Source organism: Myotis daubentonii, chromosome 11 (genome assembly GCF_963259705.1).
Source record: "Myotis daubentonii chromosome 11, mMyoDau2.1, whole genome shotgun sequence".
Classification (NCBI taxonomy): Eukaryota; Metazoa; Chordata; class Mammalia; order Chiroptera; family Vespertilionidae; genus Myotis; species Myotis daubentonii.
Window position 1 is genome coordinate 21,168,746 of NC_081850.1, and position 22,731 is coordinate 21,191,476.

The 22,731-nt window shown below is 36.5% G+C and overlaps 1 protein-coding gene and 1 long non-coding RNA gene across 8 annotated transcripts in view; one reads left to right on the forward strand and one right to left on the reverse strand.

The window, feature by feature from the left end:
- Nucleotides 1–22,731, reverse strand: part of DENND4C (DENN domain containing 4C) — a 133,291-nt gene that overhangs the window by 18,092 nt on the left and 92,468 nt on the right. For all 7 annotated transcript variants that reach the window (XM_059656565.1, XM_059656569.1, XM_059656568.1 and 4 more), the window contains 9 exons: nt 17,609–17,731; nt 16,236–16,382; nt 12,061–13,220; nt 9,129–9,312; nt 8,343–8,452; nt 7,871–8,046; nt 4,450–4,632; nt 3,326–3,521; nt 280–525 (listed from right to left, as the gene is read on the reverse strand). In XM_059656565.1, the coding sequence (XP_059512548.1) occupies nt 280–525; nt 3,326–3,521; nt 4,450–4,632; nt 7,871–8,046; nt 8,343–8,452; nt 9,129–9,312; nt 12,061–13,220; nt 16,236–16,382; nt 17,609–17,731 (2,525 nt within the window). The remainder of the gene's footprint in view (nt 1–279; nt 526–3,325; nt 3,522–4,449; nt 4,633–7,870; nt 8,047–8,342; nt 8,453–9,128; nt 9,313–12,060; nt 13,221–16,235; nt 16,383–17,608; nt 17,732–22,731) is intronic.
- On the forward strand, nt 4,631–10,038 carry LOC132211885 (uncharacterized). The gene is made up of 2 exons (XR_009447587.1): nt 4,631–6,292; nt 6,542–10,038. It is a non-coding gene; the product is annotated as an uncharacterized LOC132211885 (long non-coding RNA).

The following is a 22,731-nucleotide window of genomic DNA, read 5'->3' on the forward strand; positions in this document are numbered from 1 at the left end:
TTTTTTCTCCTTACTGTTAACTGGAATGTGAATGTGATAGCTTAGAAGAAGAGTCAGCCATCCTGGTGTAGAACTTGGAAATGGAGGTCATATACAGCTGAGCAAAAAGACAGAAGCATCTCAGGTCCCTAACAGTAACATTCCTGGTCCACCTATCCAAACTTTTAAGTGAGAGAAATAACCTACATTTTGTTAAGCCACTATTGCATACTTTCTGTTACTTTAAGCCTCATCCTAACCAACACCAATGTAATGTAAGTATAGAAGTTGACACTCTACCTGTATACCTTCATTACAATGTTCAGATGTGAGGATAAGTCCTGGCAAGTTACTAGGAAGGTCCAAACGTCTGAAATACCATACAAGGTTCCAGAAAATGATCGGATGTTGATTGATGAAAGAGGATGTGTGGATCACGTGATCGCCTTCATTTTCTAGCAAAGATTCAAGTTCTTTACGAAGCACTAGAGGACTCAAGTAGGGCACAGAAAGTGGGGGAGGATTGGGTCTTTTTCCTAAAGGATCCTTAAAAAAATAAAAATACAAAAAAGTGAATATTATCTATTTAATTCTGTATGTTTAAGAGTACTTCTCTGGCCTGCTGGGGTAGCTCAGTGGTTGAGCATCAACCTATGAACCAGGAGGTCACAGTTCGATTCCCAGTTAGGGCACATGCCTGGGTTGTAGGCTCGATCCCTAGTGTGGGGCTTACAGAGGCAGCCAATCAGTGTTTCTCTCTCATTGATGTTTCTATCTCTCTCTACCTCTCCCTTCCTCTCTCTGAAATAAATAAAAATAAATAAAAAGGTATTTCTCAATGAGATTATGTTTCTCTATCTATCCCTTCAAAGTCAGTTATTTCCTGGCCATTGATACATGCAGTAGAACATCCTAATGAAAACCTAACAAAAAATACTTAATCATAATTACCTTCCAGTTAAATAAGATAAAATTTATAACCCATATAATAGACCCTATTTTAAACATGATGGAGTTTTTCTATCAAGTTGATAAGAGCAATGGTCTGTGTATGATTGATTTTTTTGGTCAATTTTTAAAAATAAATGTTTACATTTCAGATGTTGTATAATGATACCAAAAAATATGTGTGACTTTATCTTCCTCCTACAACTCTAAGGAGATGGGGAAATTTTTTGTATTAATATTCTTAGACTCCTTTTAAAATTATATCTAAATTATTTTTACATTTGATTGCAACAAAAAGCAGTTTTATAAATCAATGAATGAAAAAACAAAAACCTAGACTTTATAAGTTGTATATAATATAATCAGAATAAAATGCTTATGATTAACTCAGTAATAAGTAATAAATACCCCTAGTACACGGTCTGAGGTATCTAAATATCACCTCCCTCTAAAAGGAACCAGTGTGTCTTAGAGAAATGGCTGACTATATATATAACATGAGCATGAAACATCTTGTCATAAAAGAAAGCAAGAAAACTTAACAATTTTTTTAAAGACTACTAGAGTTGTGTCACAAGGAATAAGGCACCAACCTGTAGAGAGTTCTAGCTGAGCAAAGATGGGATAATGCAATTAACATCAATAAGAATAACGACAGCAATGGATGTAAACATAAATGTTAAAAATCATAATGACACCTTATTTCCCCAAATTAACGGGTCACCTTGGAGAATGCTAAGAACCCAACTTGCTATTCTGAAAATTGGTTAATGAAAAAAAGGTGGGAGGGGGGGGCTGGACTGCCTTTCCAATATAAACTGCATCGTTAGAAAACCAAACAGAAGACCTGGGGGAAGTTTCTCTTCATAGATGTATTCCATATAATAAAGATAACAGACTATCATCATTATTTAAGCTCCAAATGAATAACCTGATCTAGGCAATGGGACATTAATAACTACTAAATCACAAAGATAGTTCATGTCTATACTGGAGGAACATACTGCCACTAATGAAGTTGTCTTATAAAAATAAACAAACAAATGGCCGAAACTGGTTTGGCTCAGTGGATAGAGCGTCGGCCTGCGGACTCAAAGGTCCCAGGTTCGATTCCGGTCAAGGGCATGTACCTTGGTTGCGGGCACATCCCCAGTGGGGAGTGTGCAGGAGGCAGCTGGTCGATGTTTCTCTCTCATCAATGTTTCTAACTCTCTATCTCTCTCCTTTCCTCTCTGTAAAAACTCAATAAAATATATATTAAAAAAAAATAAACAAACAAATGAATAGCAAAACAAAACAAAAACCTGAATTTGACCAAGCTTCTAGGTACAATAACCAATTTATAGGGTTGTAATCAACAAATAAATTGCAAGAGGAAAAAGGAAAGTGTACAGATTAAGACAGACTAAAAAAAAAGTTCAACCAATTGCAATGCATGGGCCTGCTTTGATCCTGATTCCTCAAACTACAAACATACTTGACATTTTTGAAACAATTAGAAATTTGAACAAAAACTGAATAACTTGATGTTATTTATTATTTTTAGTTTGATACATACTGAAATATTTACAAATGGAATATATGTTGTTTGAAATTTCCTTCAAAATAATTTGTAGGGACGTAAGGGTATATATGAAAGAAGAATGGCTATAAGTTTAAAATTACTGAATCTTGATGATTCAAAGGGACTCACTTATGTTACTCTTGTTTATTTTTGTACATATTTGAAATTTTAAAACATTCTGTTTATGAAAAATTCTTAATCACTTTTTATGTCATTTAAATCTTCTACATAAGAATTATGTACTGTGCTAATACATACTTACATGAAATACAAAATTCGTGCACCGAAGGGGGGGGGGGGGGGAGTCCCTCAGCCTGACCTGCACCCTTTCCAATCCAGGAACCCTCGGAGGATGTCCGACTGCAGAAATCGGTCCTAAACTGGCAGTCAGACATCCCTCTCGCAATCTGGGACTTCTGGCTCCTAATTGCTCCCCTGCCAACCTGATCACCCCTAACTGCCTCTGCCTGCCGGCCTGATCTCCCCCTGACTGTTCCCCGGCCGGCCTGATTGCCCCAACAGCCCTCCCTTGTCGACCTGATTGCCCATAACTGCTCTCCCCTAACGACCTGATCACCCCCTAACTGCCCTCCCCTGTCGGCCTGATTGCCCCCCTAATTGCCCTCCCCTGCTGGCCTAACCATGTCCTAACTGCTCCCCGCTCCCAGCCTGATCACCCCCTAGCTGCTCCCCACGGCCGGCCTGATCGCCCCTAAGTGCCTCTGCCTCGGCCCCTGCCACCGTGGCTTTGTCCAGAAGATGTCCGGTTTAATTAGCACAGATAATTAATATAGATAATTTATTAGTATAGATAATTATAATGTTGTTACATACCACAACTTCCTGCAGACTGTTTGGAAGACTAACTGTTGAAATGCCATGAAATGGTCGCTGGGAAATGTCAATATTTTGCAATGGACCTCCAACACTGTGACTTCGAGTCAAAGATACGTTCCGCTTTGATAAAGTATTAGGCACAGGTGAAATTTCCACAGTTTGAACATCTCCACTGGCATTCTTTATTTCATCACTTTAAAAAAAATTAAAACTGGTTCTGTAAAACAATCTAAATCTGTAGAGCTAGAGTATTTTCTACAATGAATTTTAGTCTATTGAATATATCTAAGAGGAGTCAGTACTGACTTATAAGAATAAAATTTTCACCCTGGCCAGTGTGACTCAGTTGGTTGAGCATCAGCCCATGCACTAAAAGGTCATCAGTTCAATTCCCAGTCAGGATATATGTCCGGGGCTATGGGTTCCATCCCCAGTAAGGGGCATGGGGAGGCAGCCATCAATGTTTCTCTCTCTCCCTAAAATCAATTTTTTAAAAAATATATTTTTTTAAATAAAATTTTCTTCAGGCATTCTTAGGATAGAGTAAATGACTCTGGTGAAGGCTGGAAAAGGACATATAGTAGACAACAGGTTTCATTTAAAAAAGATTAAGTACCCATTTAGTTGCTCTATTCAAACATTATTTCATCTTTATTAAACAAAATCACCTAGAAGAACTGTGCTGCATGCAAATAAGTCATGTAGATTCACTGACAAGTATTTAATTTCTACCAGGCTATGATCCACCTAAGGATAGAGACCAGAACTTACTTTTTTATTTTTAGTATTTATGCCTAGCATACAATAGTCTCTCAATAAATATTTGATTCAATAAATATTTAAGAGTATGTCTTTTGAAACTGGCAATCGCTATACTAAAGGGGAAAATACTTTTTACTGGTTAAGAAGTTCATTTTGTGTAAAACATTAAACATAGTTTAAAAAATGGTTAATCATCAGATGCACTCATCAAATATTTAAGCAATGTATGGTAGTAAACAGTTAAGATTAATTTTTCTAAATGCCAGAATAATGCCTACAGGAGTCAGGTTATCTTTAAAGATGGAATTTTTGCAAGGATATCCAATTTATTGTGAGGAAGTCTCTATATCATATGGTACCTTGATTCAACTGCAGTGCTTGTTTCTTCAGTTATGGTCTGGTTATGTTTCCGCAAATCCATCAAGTTGATCAAGTCAGGTTCTGCTGAACTGGGTGCAGGTTTGTGCTCCAAAGGTTCATTTGCCAATGGAATGCTGCCACTTTGTAAACTGTCACCAGAGGTACTTGGTTTCAGGAAAAAGCTAAAAAACATGGAGCAGTCCAAATAAAAAAATCTTCATAAATGCTAAAGTCTTCTAAATTTCATATTTAGAATCACTTTATGGTAAAGCAGTAATTAATGAATTATATAACCCACAGAAATACTGCCTATTTCAAACACACAAACTCATACGCTCCTGCTTTCATTCTTTCCCTCCTGTCCTAAACTATTCAAATGAAAGGTCTAGAGGAGGTCATTATAGTTCAATATAAGATTCCTTCAGTTTTTGAAAACCATTAAAGAACACTATGAAGGAAGATAAAATGCAAAATATTACATTAATTTTGAGTTTAAAAAGCAACAGCAGCATTTTAACATGTTTCAAGCTGTAATTTATAATACCTCTTTCCCCCCCCTTATAAAATCTCCATTTTGTCTCTAGTCCTTTCCTCTCCCCTCTATTAATTCAGTATTTTATTTTCCTCTTATATGTCTCTCCTTCTCTTTTTTTGGGGGGAGGGGACAGTGTGAGGGCCGGGCCTTGCAAGGGGCATTAAGAGAACTTTCTGAAGTAACAGTAATGTCCTGTATCTCAATAAAGGTTTGAATTTATACAAACGAATACATTCATAATTTGTACATTTTACTGTATACCAACTTTACGTCAAAAGAAAAAATACTGAAATCCAGTAATTATATGCATGCTGAAGTCTTTGGAGGAGAAGTATATACATGTCTACATTTTACTTTTGGCTGGAGGGATAAATAGGTAATAAAGCAAGTACAGTAAAATGTGAATTGTAGAATGTAGGGTGTCACTGCAAAAAAAATTCTTTAAACAATTCTAAGTTTGAAATTTTCCATACTGACATACTGGAAAGAAAAATCAATAATGTTCCTTTTCAATTAGAAAATATAAAATAAGATTCCACAATAGCTTAAGAAACACAGTTACACCCTAACTGCTTTGGCTCAATGGATAGAGCGTCGGCCTGCGGACTGAAAGGTCCCAGGTTCGATTCTGGTCAAGGGCATGTACCTTCATTGCGGGCACATCTCCAGTAGGAGGTGTGTAGGAGGCAGCTGATTGATGTTTCTCTCTCATCAATGTTTCTAACTCTCGATTCCTGTCCCTTTCTCTGTAAAAAATCAATAAAATATATTAAAAAAAGAAAAAAGAAACACAGTTACTCAACAAAAAAGTACAAGATTTATGGAGAATAAAAGTACATAAAAAAGATCTTTAAAAAATGAAGCTATATACCATGATCACAGATGAGAATACTGAAAATGTCTATTTTCCTAAGTTAATCCACAAATCTAATGCAAATCCAATAAAAACTCCAGATGAAATATTTTTAAGGAACTTAAAGTTACTCTAAAATTTTTAAAATAAGTATAACTATAAGCAAAAAAATAATTCTATATGGGGGAACTTATAGAAACACGAAGAATAATAAAAATAATATGATCTTGACAAAAAGAAGAGAACAGTGTTTACATGGGAATTTGAAGTGCATGTGGGATCAAAGACCTAAACATCAGAACAATGTTCAGGAGAAAATTTTCATGTCCTGCAGATGGGAAGGAACTTTTAAAACAAGACTCGAAAAGCACAAATCATAAGGTTTAAAATTAATGGATGAGGACAGCAAAATTAATTATTGCTCTTCCGTGAATTAATTTCAAAAATATTCAAGGTAGCCGAAACCGGTTTGGCTCAGTGGATGGAGCATCGGCCTGCGGACTGAAAGGTCCCAGGTTCGATTCCGGTCAAGGGCATGTACCTGGGTTACGGGCACATCCCCAGTAGGAGATGTGCAGGAAGCAGCTGATCGATGTTTCTCTCTCATTGATGTTTCTAGCTCTCTATCTCTCTTCCTTCCTCTCTGTAAAAAATCAATAAAATATTAAAAAAAAAGGAACAATTAGAAAAAAAAATATTCAAGGTAGAAATCAGTAAGAAAAAGAAAGCTTAATATAAAAAAGGGCAATGGTACAGGCAATTCATAGAAAGTCCTGGAATAACAAGTATAAGAGGCATTCAAACTCTCTAGTATTCAAAGAAATTCAAACAAAAATGAGATACCACTAATACTCATTAGAATATAAAAATCAGAAAAGTGGTAATACCAAATGCTGGTAAGGAGGTGCAGAAATGAAAATCCTTAGAAAGTAGTACTGGGAGTGTTGCCACCTAGGAAACAATCTTCTGGTGTTTATTGAAATCATGTATGAAACGACCCTCCTAAGACTTATTCTGGGAGAAACTACTTCACAAGTCCAGAAGTAGAAATGTATTTTACATTGTACTGTATCATTGCAGTGATATTTATAGCAACAAAGAACTAGAAGCAACTGAAATATCCAACACAAGGATAACAGATAAGTAAAATGAGGTATTAACTTCCAACAGGAGAAAAGAAATTAACTAGATTTACATATAGCAACTCAGATAGATTTTAAACTGAATGATTACAAAAATAAGAGACTTTCAGCATTATTCTAATTATGTAAGTTAAAAATACATAATCCTGCAAAACATATTTTATAAGCATATATATTCAAGGATACACCACAGACAGAACAATGTCTTTGTTGGATAAAGCAATGGGAATGGAAATGGGCAGGGGGAGGAAGATGATAAAAGAGGGCCCTTACACAACCACTGATACTACATCAGGAACTAGAGTATGATTTCACTCAGCTCCACACCTGAAGCCAAAGGGAAAAATGAAGAGGAAACACCTATACAATCGGATATTTTTAAGAAGCAGTTAAAAGTGGACAATATGGAGTGCTCCATAATATAAATAGAATATTAAGTATAATTACTTAGGTCAGCATAGTTACAAACTCTCAATTACTTAATGGCTGATTATAGATCAGCTAGACTCCTCATTGTTCAGAATTTGGTCATTTCACTGTACAGAGGACTACCAGTTAAGAAGAAGAGTTCAAGCATCCCACCCTCCATTTTTTTGTTTGTTGCTAGAAGACATAATTAAGGTCACTCTGGCAGAAAGTTTATAGTAATGACTAACACTGGAGTTTTCAATTAGCTATAAAGTTTAGCTGTAAGAATTAACTGCTAATTATATGTTAAATAAAATGGAAAAGTAATCTCCTATATTACTACTATTTTCTACTCAAATATGGAAAGTGATGGAGAGAAAAGAAAAGAACACCTGGGACGTACCATGAATAGTTCACTCTTTCCCCAGGAGTAAGATGGTTGGGGGGCACTTACCTTTTAAGGGAGCGTTTACAATACTAACCTTGCAGAGCCTCTGAAGTCTTTAAACTCTATATTGAGAAGAGGCAAGAAGTTGCTTTTACAGAACGGGCAAGTTGTATTCAAATTTGAATCATCTGCTGTCCATCCAGCCATAATTTCTTCGTCATAAACTAAGGCCCCACAAGCTCTGCACTGTGAACAACTTGACATCAAAACCTAAGAGCAGAAACGTGCAGACACTGAAAAGCGCCACAGTGAAGACCTCAAGAGACCATTCTACCTTAATAAACATAGAATTTTATTTCTTCTGTTGATCCAATTTGGAATTAGGAGTTCAATTACTTTACAGGTAAATCTACCAGTTTATTGCCTTGCTTACAAAGATATCAAAGAAATTCGACAAAATGATTTATTATTCTGTTGACAAGGGTATCATAGGATTCTGTTAAATGTCACTTTGAAATAAAAGTATTGTCACAGTCACTTTATCATGAGCAGAAATAGAACTTTACCTCCATTGCACAATTCTGAAAGATGCTAGACATGCTGGTGTTTTGAGAAGAACCATGATCTGATTTTTCAAAATCCTGTCCTTTTATGCCTCTTGGAAGTAGAAGTTCTCCTAGAAAGAAGTAACCATTATAACACATTATGTAAGAGGCTGTCCTTACTCTTAGCAAATGCATACTTAAGCATTTGGGGGGAAGTATATGACATTTGCTATTTATTTTCAAATGGCTTAATATAAAAAGGTGTATGTATTTTATATATATTATCAGAATCACCTGGGGAATTTGCTTAAAAATATATACAAATGTTCAAGCTCTAGGCTAATATTTTTTGAGACTGAGTCTGTGGGATAGGGCCTTAGAACTGTGTATTTTTAACCAGCTTTCTGCTTGAATACCAGAGTTTGAGAGTTCCTCTGCTGAAACAGTGAAATCTTAGCTGTTATTTTTTAAAATTATAATTCTATTTTATCCAGCTTTCTATTATGAAAAAGTTCAAATGTCCTGAGAAGTTGAAAGAATCATATAGTGAATGATCATATATTCTCCACCTAGGTGATTCTGATACACACTGAAGTTTAAGAACGAATGATATAATCCACAAATATACACAACTAAAATCATTAGCTGAAGTATTTGTAGACCACATAAAATAACAGTGACAGTATGGTGTGGCTATATTCAAAATCTATTTGTTGAGATCATCTCATCAAATGAGGCTTACTGTACGTGTCATGGGAGAAGGGAAAGTAAGGGCATATATTAGGAGAGGACAGTCCTTCCCCATACCTGCCGAGTAATGGGATTTTCCTATATCTCCACTGCTGCTGCTACTGCCAAGGCTTGTGTTACTCTGGGTAAGTTCACTGGGGACCAATGCTGAGATACTTGTGTTAGGCGACATATTCTCCTCCAAAACATGGTCTTCAAGGCCAGCTGGGAAGCTGTAATCTTTATTATTATTAGTTTCCTCCTTTAATTAAAAAAAAAAAACACCAAAAAAACACAAAACCACACACACATAAGTAATACCTTCACCAATGAGAATATATTTATTCCACCTTTTTCAGAATTAAACTCCTTTATAATCCTTAAATAAATCACACTCCCCTGCCCCGTATTTTTCAAAACGATGAACTTCTTCTATTATTTGTAATTTCCCTTCCAAACTCGCAAACATTCAGGCAATGACCTATTTAATACTTTCTAAGATTTTGCTGGGCCCCTGGTTATGTATGGGGTATCGGATGCCTCTCAATACTCAGTATCATAAAATGAAGGGACTCTAGGAGTTCACTGTCCAGTGGGATCGGGGATGGCAACACAAGTGAGTAGGAGCTTTAGTCAGACAGAGCCAGAGTGAAATCTTGGCTCCCCATCACGTATTAAGTATCTGACCTTACAAAAATTACTTCTCTAACATTTAATTTTATCATCTGAAAATATGAGTCATTTAAAATAAGGTGGTTGTGCCCTAACCGGTTTGGCTCAGTGGATAGAGCGTCAGCCTGTGGACTCAAGGGTCCCAGGTTCGAGTCTGGTCAAGGGCATGTACCTTGGTTGCGGGCACATCCTCAGTAGGGAGTGTGCAGGAGGCAGCTGATCGATGTTTCTCTCTCATCGATGTTTCTAACTCTCTATCCCTCTCCCTTCCTCTCTGTAAAAAAATCAATAAAATATATTTTAAAAAATAAAATAAGGTTGTTTTGAGACTTTCAGCTGGGAATATGATTGTTCAGAGTAACAACCATCAATAGTAGAGATATTATGAATAAAGTTCCAAATACTAGTTCTTCACCATTGTGATTATCAATGCTTTAGTTTAAATAAAAAACATTTCAATAAGCAGTCTTTTTAATTTTTTGCTTTAAAGAAGACTTGTATCTTCTGTATTTTAAAACCATATCAAATGATAAAAATTTTTAAATACAGATATGCATGACAGGAAATAAAAGCACTTATTATACCAATACCCAGAGTACAATCAAAACTTGATGTATATCCTAATTTTAAAATATGTATAATAAATTTTTATGAAATAGAAATTGTTTTTAACCTATTGTTTTTTAATCTATTCTTCTTATGCAATTCATTTTGTAGAAGATTTAATAAGATTGAATGACATTATTTAAACCCCTCCATACTGATTCAATTTACTGATGTACTATTATGTATTTGGCTCATCTTAAACGTTCAGAATGCTTTAAATTTTACATAAGCTACTGATGAATTCCCTTGAGCTACTTTTACACTATAAACATTTTATAGACTTTTTATTCTTCCTTTGAAATTATTTATTAGGTATATCTTATTTGCTTTGCCAGGCACTGGTACTGGGGCTATAGCAATGAAAAGAAAAGAAAGATGAAGTTCTGTGACCATGTGGAATTTACAATCATATATTCCAAGTCCAAATTACTCTGTATAAAGCTTTTTAAAAACACTGTTAGATAAAATTTCAAATATAAAATGGCTCATCTTTTTTTAAAATAATGCCAAGTTAAGATACTTTTGAAACTACCTTATTTTGTCTTTCCTTAACTGACCTTGTAAGCTCTTTAAATACAACATACAATTTGTGCTATAATACTGTACTTTTAATTCAATTAAGTTTGCCTATAGATTTCCTTCAAACAGTATACAAGTCTTATCTGTCCAATTTAATTTCCTGCTTCTACTTACTATTTAGAACTTTAGCAACCTGAAATTGATTATATTACCTTGAAAATGCATGTTTTAAGCCTCCATACTTTTCCCATTATTCTCTCAAATACACATTCTGTCCTCTGATCACTTTGACTAACCCAAAACTTTCAATTTATCTATCAAAACCCAACTTAGGTATCATCTGCTTTGCTCTTTTTGGACAGTCCCCACAGGAACATTTTCTAAGATACTGTTCCCTTCTTTGCTACTAGAGTGGTTAAGAGCATGAATTCTAGAGCGAATCTCCAAGACTTCAAATTCTAGTTCTGCCACTCACTAGGTTGTATGACCTGGGGAAGTTAATTAACCTGAATATCAGATACCTCATTTATAAAATTGGGATAATAGTAGTGCCAACCCATGAGATTGCTACAAAAATTAAATAAACATATGTGTGCATATATATTCATGTATAAAAATAATATATAACGTATGGCAATACCTAGAACATAGTACTATAATAATAATAAACATTTATAGTTCTGTTTTTTCTACTAAAATACTATGATTCTTTAAACACAATGGCAAAATTTTAAAGTTTTCTATGAAACAAATAAGCAAAATTTCCCCACTTCTATTTTCATAAGATCTAACAATTAATTCTCTTTAAAATTATTTTTAAGAGAATTACCAGTTTTTGTTATGCAGTATGAAATCTATGGATCAAGCTGTGGACAGAGCTCATATATATTAAAAAGATAACAAAGGTAAATTTATTTAAAAAGTGAAGTGCTATGCAAATATAACATGGCACCATTATTAAATTAAAACCTTAATCATTAGTGCTTTCAAAGAAATGAACTTAATGTATTGATCTATGGAATTATATAGTCCTGATATTCTATTTCTTCATTATTAATTTCCTTAGATATAGGCTCAAGTCATTTAAAGAAATAAGGTATGTACGAAGTTTTAAAATATAAACACCAAAGTTACAGAAATCTCTAAATAAGTATATTAAAAATACTATAAACATTCTAATATCAGATAGACTACACACATAAAACACTCTTACCTCATCATCTGAGTAGCTGTAGGCAGTCGCTACAGCTACCAACATCTTACTGGCTACTGTCGCTGCTTGTTTCATACCCGATTTTATGACATCTATCTTGGGCCCTGAGAGTATATTATCCAGCTTTAGTCCTGACAAAGAATTTACCACAGAACCCAATGAGCCATGTGGTGAAGAACGCACCAGTGCTGATAAAGAAGTTGGACGTTCTTTATGACCTCGAGAGGGAGTCTGCTGCTTGAAACGCCCAGTAAAAGTTTTAGACCTAGACACTGCGAGGGAGCTCTTTCCACTTTCAGGCTTTTCCTGCACTGGTGGGTCATGATCTAAAGGTAGGCTTGATCTCCTCTCTAAAGGGTGAATAAATGCAGTGGTAGTTCCAGACTCTCTGTTTCCCTCTCCGTGTAATTCCATACTAGACGACTTGCTACCCAGGGGACTCTTTAGGTTCATATAGTTTTCGATTTCATCAGCCAGATTACGTGCAATAACTGGAGAAAACAACTTATCTTCAGAATCAGTTTTTTCTACTATAAATTCAGTGGCTAAAAGAGACAAAGGATCTAGTCCAGTTTCAACATCTTCCCTCTCAACAGCTTTAGCAACACCATATAAACTACTTCTTTTATTTATTAGATCTTTGGGCTCTGCTTTTAAGTCTCTGGACTGATTACTGTCACTATCATTTTGTAGACTGTCATGTGTATCCTTTGTTATAGCAGTTGTAACTACACTGTCATCAATCACAGGTTCTGGGAGCTCTTGGCTTTCCTCAAGCATCTCTAACACTGAAGATCTGTGCTCAGAATCCCAAGTGCTTTCAGGCCCACGAGTCCTAGTATCAGCTAGATGACAGCCAACACTCCCCAAGCTATGGGTTTTTGCAATATGAAGTGGAGAAGTCTTAGGATATGTCAGTGCTGCTGTGAGAATCTTGGCATCTGCTCCCATCATGATAGCTGCTTCACTTGAATTCAAATCCAAACTGCTCTTCTTTAGCAACATTCCTGCTCGACTTTCAGAACTAAAACTACAGCTCCTCTCTGGAAAATGCTTTTGTCTCTTTTCTCCTCTATCACCATTCTTGAGATTAGTAACTTCACCAAAGACTGTATCTTCAATTGGATCCAGAGTAGAAAATAGCATATTTGATGTACTACCTAAAAGAGAATGTACAGTATTAAAAAAGAATCTGTTTACTAAAATAGTATTTTAAAATTTTCTGATTTTTTGAAAGTTACACATACTCTGTAAAAGATTCAGAATATTTAGAGGGAAAAAGAAAGCATACAGAAAAAAAAAGTACAAAAAAACTCCATTCAACCCTGCCTCCCAGAGATAACATTTTAATGTATAATCTGCCTTTCATCTTCTATGCAATACACACACACTTTAAAACAAAATCATGCAATATGTACTTGTTTACTAAACTATATCTCACTTGTCAATATAGATCTACAGCTTACATTTTAAGGGTTTAATATACAATTTAAAAAATATATTCTGGCCTGGCCGATGTGGCTCAGTGGTTGAACGTCAACCTATGAACCAGGAGGCCACGGTTCGATTCAGGGTCACGGCACATATGTACGTTGTGGGCTCAATCCTCTGTAGGGGACATGCAGGAGGCAGCCTATCAGTGATTCTTATCATTGATGTTTCTATCTCTCCCTCTCTTTGAAATCAATAAAAACATTTTTTTTTTAAAAAAAGGCATGACTGCCCGGGCCAGTTTTGCTCAGCACCGGCCCCTGACCCAAAGGGTTTCATTCCCATCAAGGGCATGTACCTGGGTTGCGGTTTGATCCCTGGCTCTGGTCAGGATGCATGCAGTAGGCAACCAATTGATATGTCTCTCTCACATCAATGTCTCTCTCTCTCTCTCTCTCTCTCTCTCTCTCTCTCTCTCTCTCTCTCTCTCTCCTCTCCCCCTGCCTCCCTCCCTCTCTCCCTCCCTCTCTTTCTAAAAAAGCAATGGAAAAATAATATCCTTGGTGAGGATTAACAACAAAAAAAAAACATTATGATTTGAGAGATTTGAAGGAAAAGTCTTTAATAAGGGTTTTTAATTTTCCACTCTGATTTCAAGCTTCTTTTTCTTTTGATTCTTAAAATACGTTTTTATTGGTTTTAGAGAGAGGAAGGGAGAGGGAGAGAGATAGAAACATCAAAAAGATAGAAACATAGATAGGCTACTTCCTACATGGCCCCTACTGGGGACTGAGACACAACCTGGGCATGTGCTCTGACCAGGAATTGAACCAGCAACCTCTTAGTGCATGGAACAATGCTCAATCAACTGAGCCACACCAGCCAGGCCCAAGCTTCTTTTTAATCTTCCAAATTGGTACCAACTAATAATTATAATCATACCAATTAAACAGAACTAAGAATAAGCATTTAGAGATATTTTTTAACCTTTATGGGAATCATAAGCATATTTTACAAATTTGTACCTGCTGTGAAAGCTTTTACCAATATTTGAGAAATAGATCTTTGCAAATTTACTGGTTCTCATAGTATCTGCAGAAATTTAGTGGCACATTTTGTTCAATTTTAAAATGAATTTGACTGTTTGATGTACTGGCAAAAGCCCCATTACCACCTCTTTCTTTCTTAATAACATAAATCTTCCCAGATCAGGATGTAACATGGAAATAAGATGAGTAAAAAGGGAAGGAAACACATAGACCATGTCCATTTCAATATTCTGAGAAGATTCTAACCCTTTGATGAAGAAAACTCTGCCCTCCTTTTTTTTTTTAACCTGCTATCAATAGGTTAGGAAAATGGGATACAGAACATACATATAAATTATTTGTTCAAAAAACTTCTAGCTCCACCTCATGTGTACTGCCGCCCCCCGCCCCCCCATACACACAAGAATGAACTGACTTCATGTCACAGTAAATACAAAAATAAAAAGACTTTAGGAATAAGAAGTTATTCCTACACAGATTTAAAAAGCTGGGCAAATTAAGTTCTATGAAGTCAAACAATAGATACACTTACAGACAAGAGAGCTGACTTTAGAGAAGTGAACTATAGCTACTAACAAGGAGCACAAAATACAGGCTAATTTCATTATCCTTTAAAATCCTACACTTAGATGTATGCTTTAAGAGTATTTTGAAAAACAAAAACAAAAAACCCCACCAAAAATAAAAGAGTACTTTGGAGGCTATAACATAATTGAAATTAGTAAACTCAAATTCAAGATAGTCACACATAACAATTATTCATTATAAATACTTAATCACAAATAAGTGGCTCAGGGTGCTTATAACAACTGGGCCAAAATTAAAGGCTCACTGGCATTTTGTGTAGGTAGTAAATGATGTCAATCATTTTTTTCCATTTCCCTTCAATGACAGGCATTACCCTATCACACATAAGCGCACTTGAATTTGATCACATCACTGCATCTCTGTTTTTTTAAAATATTTTTAATTGATTTTTAGAGAGAGAGGAAAGGAGAAGGAGAGAAAGAGATAGAAACATCAATGAGAGAGAAACATCAACATTGATTGGCTGCCTTCTGTATGCTCCCTGCTTGGGGTTAAGCCCACAACCCGGGCATGTGCCCTGACCAGAAACAGAACTGGCAACCTTTTGGTGCATGGGTCGATGACCAACCACTGAGACACCCACCCAGGCTTCATCTCTGTTCTTGATGAGTATAGGAGGCCCTATAGTCACCTCTCATTACCTACTATGAGAAAGTGGGACCAAACTGAACAGGCACCCCAATAAGAAAAGGTAATCCAAATGTTTAGCAAGGGTCCTCAAACTACGGCTCACAGGCCACATGCAAATACAAATATTGTATTTGTTCCCATTTTTTTTACTTCAAAATAAGATATGTGCAGTGTGCATAGGAATTTGTTCATAGTTTTTTTTAAACTATAGTCCGGCCCTCCAACGGTCTGAGGGACAGTGAACTGGCCCCCTGTTTAAAAAGTTTGAGGACCCCTGAACTAAACACTATAAATATCTCTCATTTTAAGAGTTAAATATCTTTAAATAACTATTTTAGTTCATTTACAGGATTTAAACTTACTTCTGGCTCTTCAGCATGTTCATTATAATTAAGTCAACACTTGAATGTCATTAAACACATGTATATCTGTAGAAGTATATTTTAAACATTTAATAACCAACACATAAAGACTCACCAGTGCTGCTTTTCCTGCCGTTGACATCAAATATACCAGATGGAACTTTCACAATACTGCTGCCCCACGCAGGAGGCTCAGTTGGACTGTGTGGCTCTCCACTAACTTGTGAATGTTTTGCCACCACAGCAGAGACATCACACACCTCTGGGGAAAAAACATTTGAATGTTATAGTTCCTAATTATGCCAATATTGAACAGAAACCATATATTTGATTTTAATACATTCTAGGTAGTTTTCCACCTCCAAGTGAGGATGAATATATAACTAATTTATTACTGATTAATTATGTCTGATTTACTTTATGCCATAAATGTTGCCAGTAATGACTGAAATAAAAGTTTTATTTTAGCATTCAATAATCCTAACTTGAGCATTCTTAAGTAAGGCTCAGGCCTTCAGTTATACTCATCACTTGTCAAGTAGGAGATGGGCTTGCTTCTGTATAAGTGGAGCATAAAAAAGGTGACATCAATGAAGAAAGTATACTTAAAAAAAAATGATTCCAAATGATTTGGAAATGAGAAAATGATTCAGGTGCCTCCCATACACACCCTGACCGGGACTCAAACCCCGCCACATTTTGGGGTACAAGATGATAACCCAACCCACTGAGCAATACTGGCCAGGGCGAAGAAAGAATACTTTAGTGTAAAAAGATAGGAAGAACATCTTATTACCATAAAGCCAAAATATTATTCCATATTTCTATAAAATGATTACCACAAATAATTTCTACCTCAATGAGTTCCATAAAAAAACAAGAAATCGCGAAGACTATATTTAAACTACCAATAAAAAATATCCACTTAGATATTTGAAGGACTTAGCATTTTAAAATAAAGGGGACACTAGAATACAAGTTTGATGACTCAAAGTTTAGTCTTGGTTCTGTCACAAAGTAGCTATATATATTTGACAAATAAATACTTTAATGGGTCACAGTTTACAACAAAACTGAGGGCTGACCTACTGAGTCTTTAAAGACCTCTTAAATTCTAAAATTCAGATACTATCAAAACCTACCATATATAATGGTACATAGTATCTTATAAGCTCAGACCTTACATTTTTAAAAATTATCAACTAAATCAGGGGTCCTCAAACTTTTTAAACAGGGGTCCAGTTCACTGTCCCTCAGACCGTTGGAGGGCCGGACTATAGTTTAAAAAGAAACTATGAACAAATTCCTATGCACACTGCACATATCTTATTTTGAAGTAAAAAAACAAAACGGGAACAAATACAATATTTGTATTTGCATGTGGCCCTTGGGCCGCAGTTTGAGGACCCCTGAACTAAATTATCAAATAATACTTGTAGTTAGCACAGGTATTTTTCTAAGTAAAGTTAGAAAATATCAGTACTTAACCTTCTATTTGCACTTTTGTTTTGGTTATCAATTCTCTTGCTAATTGTTCTTCAGCCACATGAATTTCTGCATCATCCTTTATAAGTTCATCTTTAGACCCATAGCCTTGGTCAGACTGACCACCTGTGAAAAAACAATGCAGGCTTACATAGAAATGTTTTCATATACTTACAGTCCAGCTATAACATTGCAAAAGAAAATGACACTGATCTACATAATTAAACTTAAGAAAAGGAAAACAAGAAAACTTACAAATCACACAGAACATTTTAAAATAGTAAGAAGCAAAGGACAGTAGGTACAGGAATACCGAAGAATAAAAACCCATTACACATTTGAAAGCACTGAGTCTTAATTTCCTTATCTGTAAATTAACAGATTTGGACAAGATGTCTTTTGGAATGTATCTATAGAATGCTACTTTTTGTGTAAGAAGAGGAAATAAAACAAACATATATCTTCTTACTTTTGCAAAAAGAAATGAAGGAGTAATAAAACAAAAACAAAACCTGTTACCTACATGGGGTGGGGCAAAATAGGATGGAAGGGCCCTAGCCGGTTTGGCTCAGTGGATAGAGCGTTGGCCTGCAGACTGAAAGTCCCAGGTTCGATTCCGGTCAAGGGCACACGTCCAGGTTGTGGGCTCGATCCCCAGTAGGGGGGCGTGCAGGAGGCAACCTATCAATGATTCTTGCTCATCATTGATGTTTGTACCTCTCTCTCCCTCTTCTATTCCTCTCTGAAATAAATTAAAATATATTTAAAAAATAAAAGAAAATCTTTAAAAAAAATAGGATGGAAGGGACAGAGAAACTTTTCTAAATATAGTTTGTTATAGTCTTTATTTTTGGAAAACACTAATTTCTAAATATTCTTAAAAATTAGATCAATAAAGTGGGGATATGGGAGGGGAAGTAACTAAAATTGAATACAAACAGAAACAAATGAAACCAACTCTATTTCATATGAATACCATAACCACACTGGAAAGATGGGAGGACTCATACAAGTAACTTTGGAACACTTTATTTTGAATATATATTCTAAGCCTGGGGGTAACAGTCAAATCCTGAACTCCTTAGGGGGTTTGTTTTTCACAGGGGAATGGATGTAGCAATTCTGAAATTATTTATTACTCAGGTCTGAGCAAATGAGTAAATGTGATGATATTTCTGGGAGCCAAGATTCTTAGTGTGGAAGAGAGAATTAAAAAAAAATAATGAAGGAAGGCAAAGAAAAACCTGTGGGCTTGATTGGAATCAGAAGTAGTTCTACTATATAAAAACATATTTTCTAGCTCTGCTGAGTAAGTCAAGAAGCAGTAACACCTTGGTAGTAGTAAACACACCTACAGCCCAGACCTTGGTTTCTAAAATATTTGCCCATTAAAAGAAACCTAGGATCCTCGAAGAAATGGCTGATTCCAGAGCTCAGGCTGGGAAGGTATAAGAGTAAGTCAGGAACATTTTCTTATGCAAGAAAGGAAGTGCTCCAAACATGATAGACCTGGCCGGTGTGGTTCAGTGGTTGAACGTCGACCCATGAACTAAGAGGTCACTGCTTCGACTCCTGGTCAGAGCACCTGCCCAGTTGTGGGCTCGATCCCCAGTAGGGGCATGTAGGAGGCAGCTGGTGGATGTTTCTCTTTCATTGATGTTTCTATGTCTCTATCCCTTTCCCTTCCTCTCTCTCTCTCAAATCAATAAAAACATATTAAAACACACACACACACACACACACACACACACACACAAAACCACAACAACATGAAGGAAACATGCCTAAAGGATATATGATAGAATACTATCTTATAAATGTGGAGGGAGTATAGAGTTGGTAAAACCACCAGTTTATAACCATCACAGTAAAGACTGGTTCAAGCAAGAATCTTCAATGGGTGCTAAATTTAAACGAGAAAATGTGATAAGAAAGAGGCTATTACTGCACAGCCTCTCAGTGTCTCCTTACAGATAGCTTATTATCTGCAAGGGGGATAACAGTAACTCAGAGAAACCAAACATTGAGACTAGTGATCACAATTAACCTCACCAATGAGGAGCAGACAGACACCGTGTGCCTCTGGGACACTGTGTGCCTCTGCCACATGAAAATCTGAGAAGGATACAATATCACTTTTGTAGCAGAGCCATGGATGCATCACCTAATCTAATCACATGGAATATCAGGCAGGCTCAAACTGAGCATTCCACAAAATAACTGGACTGAATTCTTCAAAAGGTTCAAAGTCATGAATGACAAAGAAAGGATGAAGAACTGTGCCAGGTTAAAGGAGACTACAGAGAGGGAGTTAAAGTACCACAGAGGACATCACAATAATTGACAAAATTGGAACACAGACTACAGATTAAAGCAGTTTATCAATTTAATTTGGTGACTATACTGTGGTTATGTAAGAGAAAATACGACTGAAGTATTAAGTGGTAACAGGGCAAGATATATTGACTTGCTTGCACATGATTACAAAAAATAAATATGCATATAGAAAGAAAACAATAAAACAAATGTGACAAACTAAAAGTGAGCACATCTAAATTAAAGTTACTTAAGAGTTCTCTATTATTCTACAACATTTCTATAAGTTTGAAATTATTTAAATTGAAGTTTTTTGAAAGTTTATTTTGGCTTTAAAATTGTATCATTTAAAACCAAACTAAGGCCAGTTACTAGATAGTCCTTTTATAAAGGACATCAATGAAAAACACATAAAATAAAAAATACAGTGTCTTATACTTTCTACTAGCACTTGTTACACTGCTGCTTAAACATAGGGTTTGCCCAATATGTAACAAAAGAACTAAACTTCTTTAAATGCCATTAGAATGACTAATTTCAGTCACGTTTTGATTGGCTCTCTCAGAAAGGCTGCTAAAACAAACACCGTGGTGCAGTGAAAGGACACTAGACTGGAAACTGAGTAAACTGATCAAGCCCAGATATGCTCCCGAACAAGTGACTCAGTATCAGGTACCAAGTGGAAAAGATTCTACAAGATAATTCTTAATGAAAACAGTAACTTAAGCATCTGGGCTACAAGTTTCCAAAAATATAAAATGACATCACCAGAACTCTACAGAGATATATATTAATTGTAAATTCAGTACTGGGTCTTTAGCTACTTGAAATGCAGCTTAAAAGAAACATGAAAAAGGGATCTGACGTTTCTTCTCCAACTACTGGAATCTTTATGTCAATTACACAGGATTACTAGGAGATTTTTTTCTATTAAAGGAGACAAGTTTAAAAATTTAGAGGAGAGAGAAACCAAGATGGCGGCATAGGTAAACACCGGAGATTGCTGCCTCGCACAACCACTTCAAAAATACAACTAAAAGACGGAATGGACATCACCCAGAACCACAGGAAGGCTGGCTGAGTGGAAATTCTACAACCAGAAGGAAAGAGAAAAGCATACTGAGACTCAGAGGAGGCGCAGTGCAGAAGTAAAATACTAAGGTGTGGAGGTGCATGCGGAGAGGGCTGGCGGCTGAGGGCACGGTTGTCGTTTTCAATTGGGAGGGAGTCTCAGGCTCTGAGCTCCAGTTCCCGGCGAGTCTCTAGGGACCCAGACTCATACAGGAGAAGCGGGACTGTCTGGCAGCGGAACTCCAGGGCAGCTTTCTCTCCGAGGGGCTTGCAGCGATTACCGGGACATTGAGAAGCAAAGCCTCTGAGGGCAGGACTGAGAGCAGCCATAACTGCTAGCCCCGCGATGTTGTGCCCGTGGGACCCGCCCCGCCCAAGCCCTGCAGGGAGGCTTTTGCTGGATAGCCTCAGGCAAAGGCTAGATAAGCACCTCCCTAGAGATCCAGGAGCCAGGAAGCCCAGAGGTCAGAGTGGGACCATACAGTTTGCAGCTCCGTGGAAACATAAAGGACACACTCAGGGGGCAGACTCAGTGAGCACCAAAGCCCCATTGAAGCAAGTCTTGCCCCAGAGGGGTGTCTCCAGCACAGAAGTTCTCCCACTGCAGACACAACTGATTCTCACAGCCAATTGGCCTAGAGGCCAATTCCTCCCAGTGATACCTACAACAATCAAGGCTTAACTACAACAAGACTATGCACAAAGACCACAAGGGGGTTCACCAAGTATGTCCTCCTCAGGTAACTGGGCCCTAGAGAACACTTAGCACAGAAAACCACTCTACCAACACAGGGAAGCATAAAAAATGCGGAGACAAAGAAAAAGAACACAAATGACAGAAATGGAGGAAAGCAAACTACAGGATATAGAGTTCAAAACCACACTTTTAAGGTCTTTCAATAATTTTCTAGAAACTGCCGACAAACTTAATGAGATCTACAAGAACTCTAATGAGACCCTCGATGTTGTGATAAAGAACCAACTAGAAATTAAGCATACAATGACTGAAATAAAGAATATTATACAGACTCCCAACAGCAGACCAGAGGAGCACAAGAATCAAGTCAAAGATTTGAAATATGAAGAAGCAAAAAACACCCAACCAGAAAAGCAAAATGAAAAAAGAATCCAAAAATATGAAGATAGCGTAAGGAGCCTCTGGGACAGCTTCAAGCGCACCAACATCCAAATTATAGGGGTGCCAGAAGAAGAGAGAGAGCAAGATATTGAAAACCTCTTTGAAGAAATAATGACAGAAAACTTCCCCTACCTGATGAAAGAAATGGACTTACAAGTCCAGGAAGCACAGAGAACCCCAAACAAAAGGAATCCAAAGAGGACCACACCAAGACACATCATAATTAAAATGCCAAGAGCAAAAGACAAAGAGAGAATCTTAAAAGCAGCAAGAGAAAGAAAGTCAGTTACCTACAAGGGAGTACCCATACGACTGTCAGCTGATTTCTCAACAGAAACTTTGCAGGCCAGAAGGGAGTGGCAAGAAATATTCAGAGTGATGAATGCCAAGAACCTACAACCAAGATTACTTTATCCAGCAAAGCTATCATTCAGAACTGAAGGCCAGATAAAGAGCTTCACAGATAAGAAAAAGCTAAAGGAGTTCATCACCACCAAACCAGAATTATATGAAATGCTGAAAGGTATCCTTTAAGAAGAGGAAGAAGAAGAAAAAGGTAAAGATACAATTTTTTTTTTTAATTTTATTGAATTTTTACAGA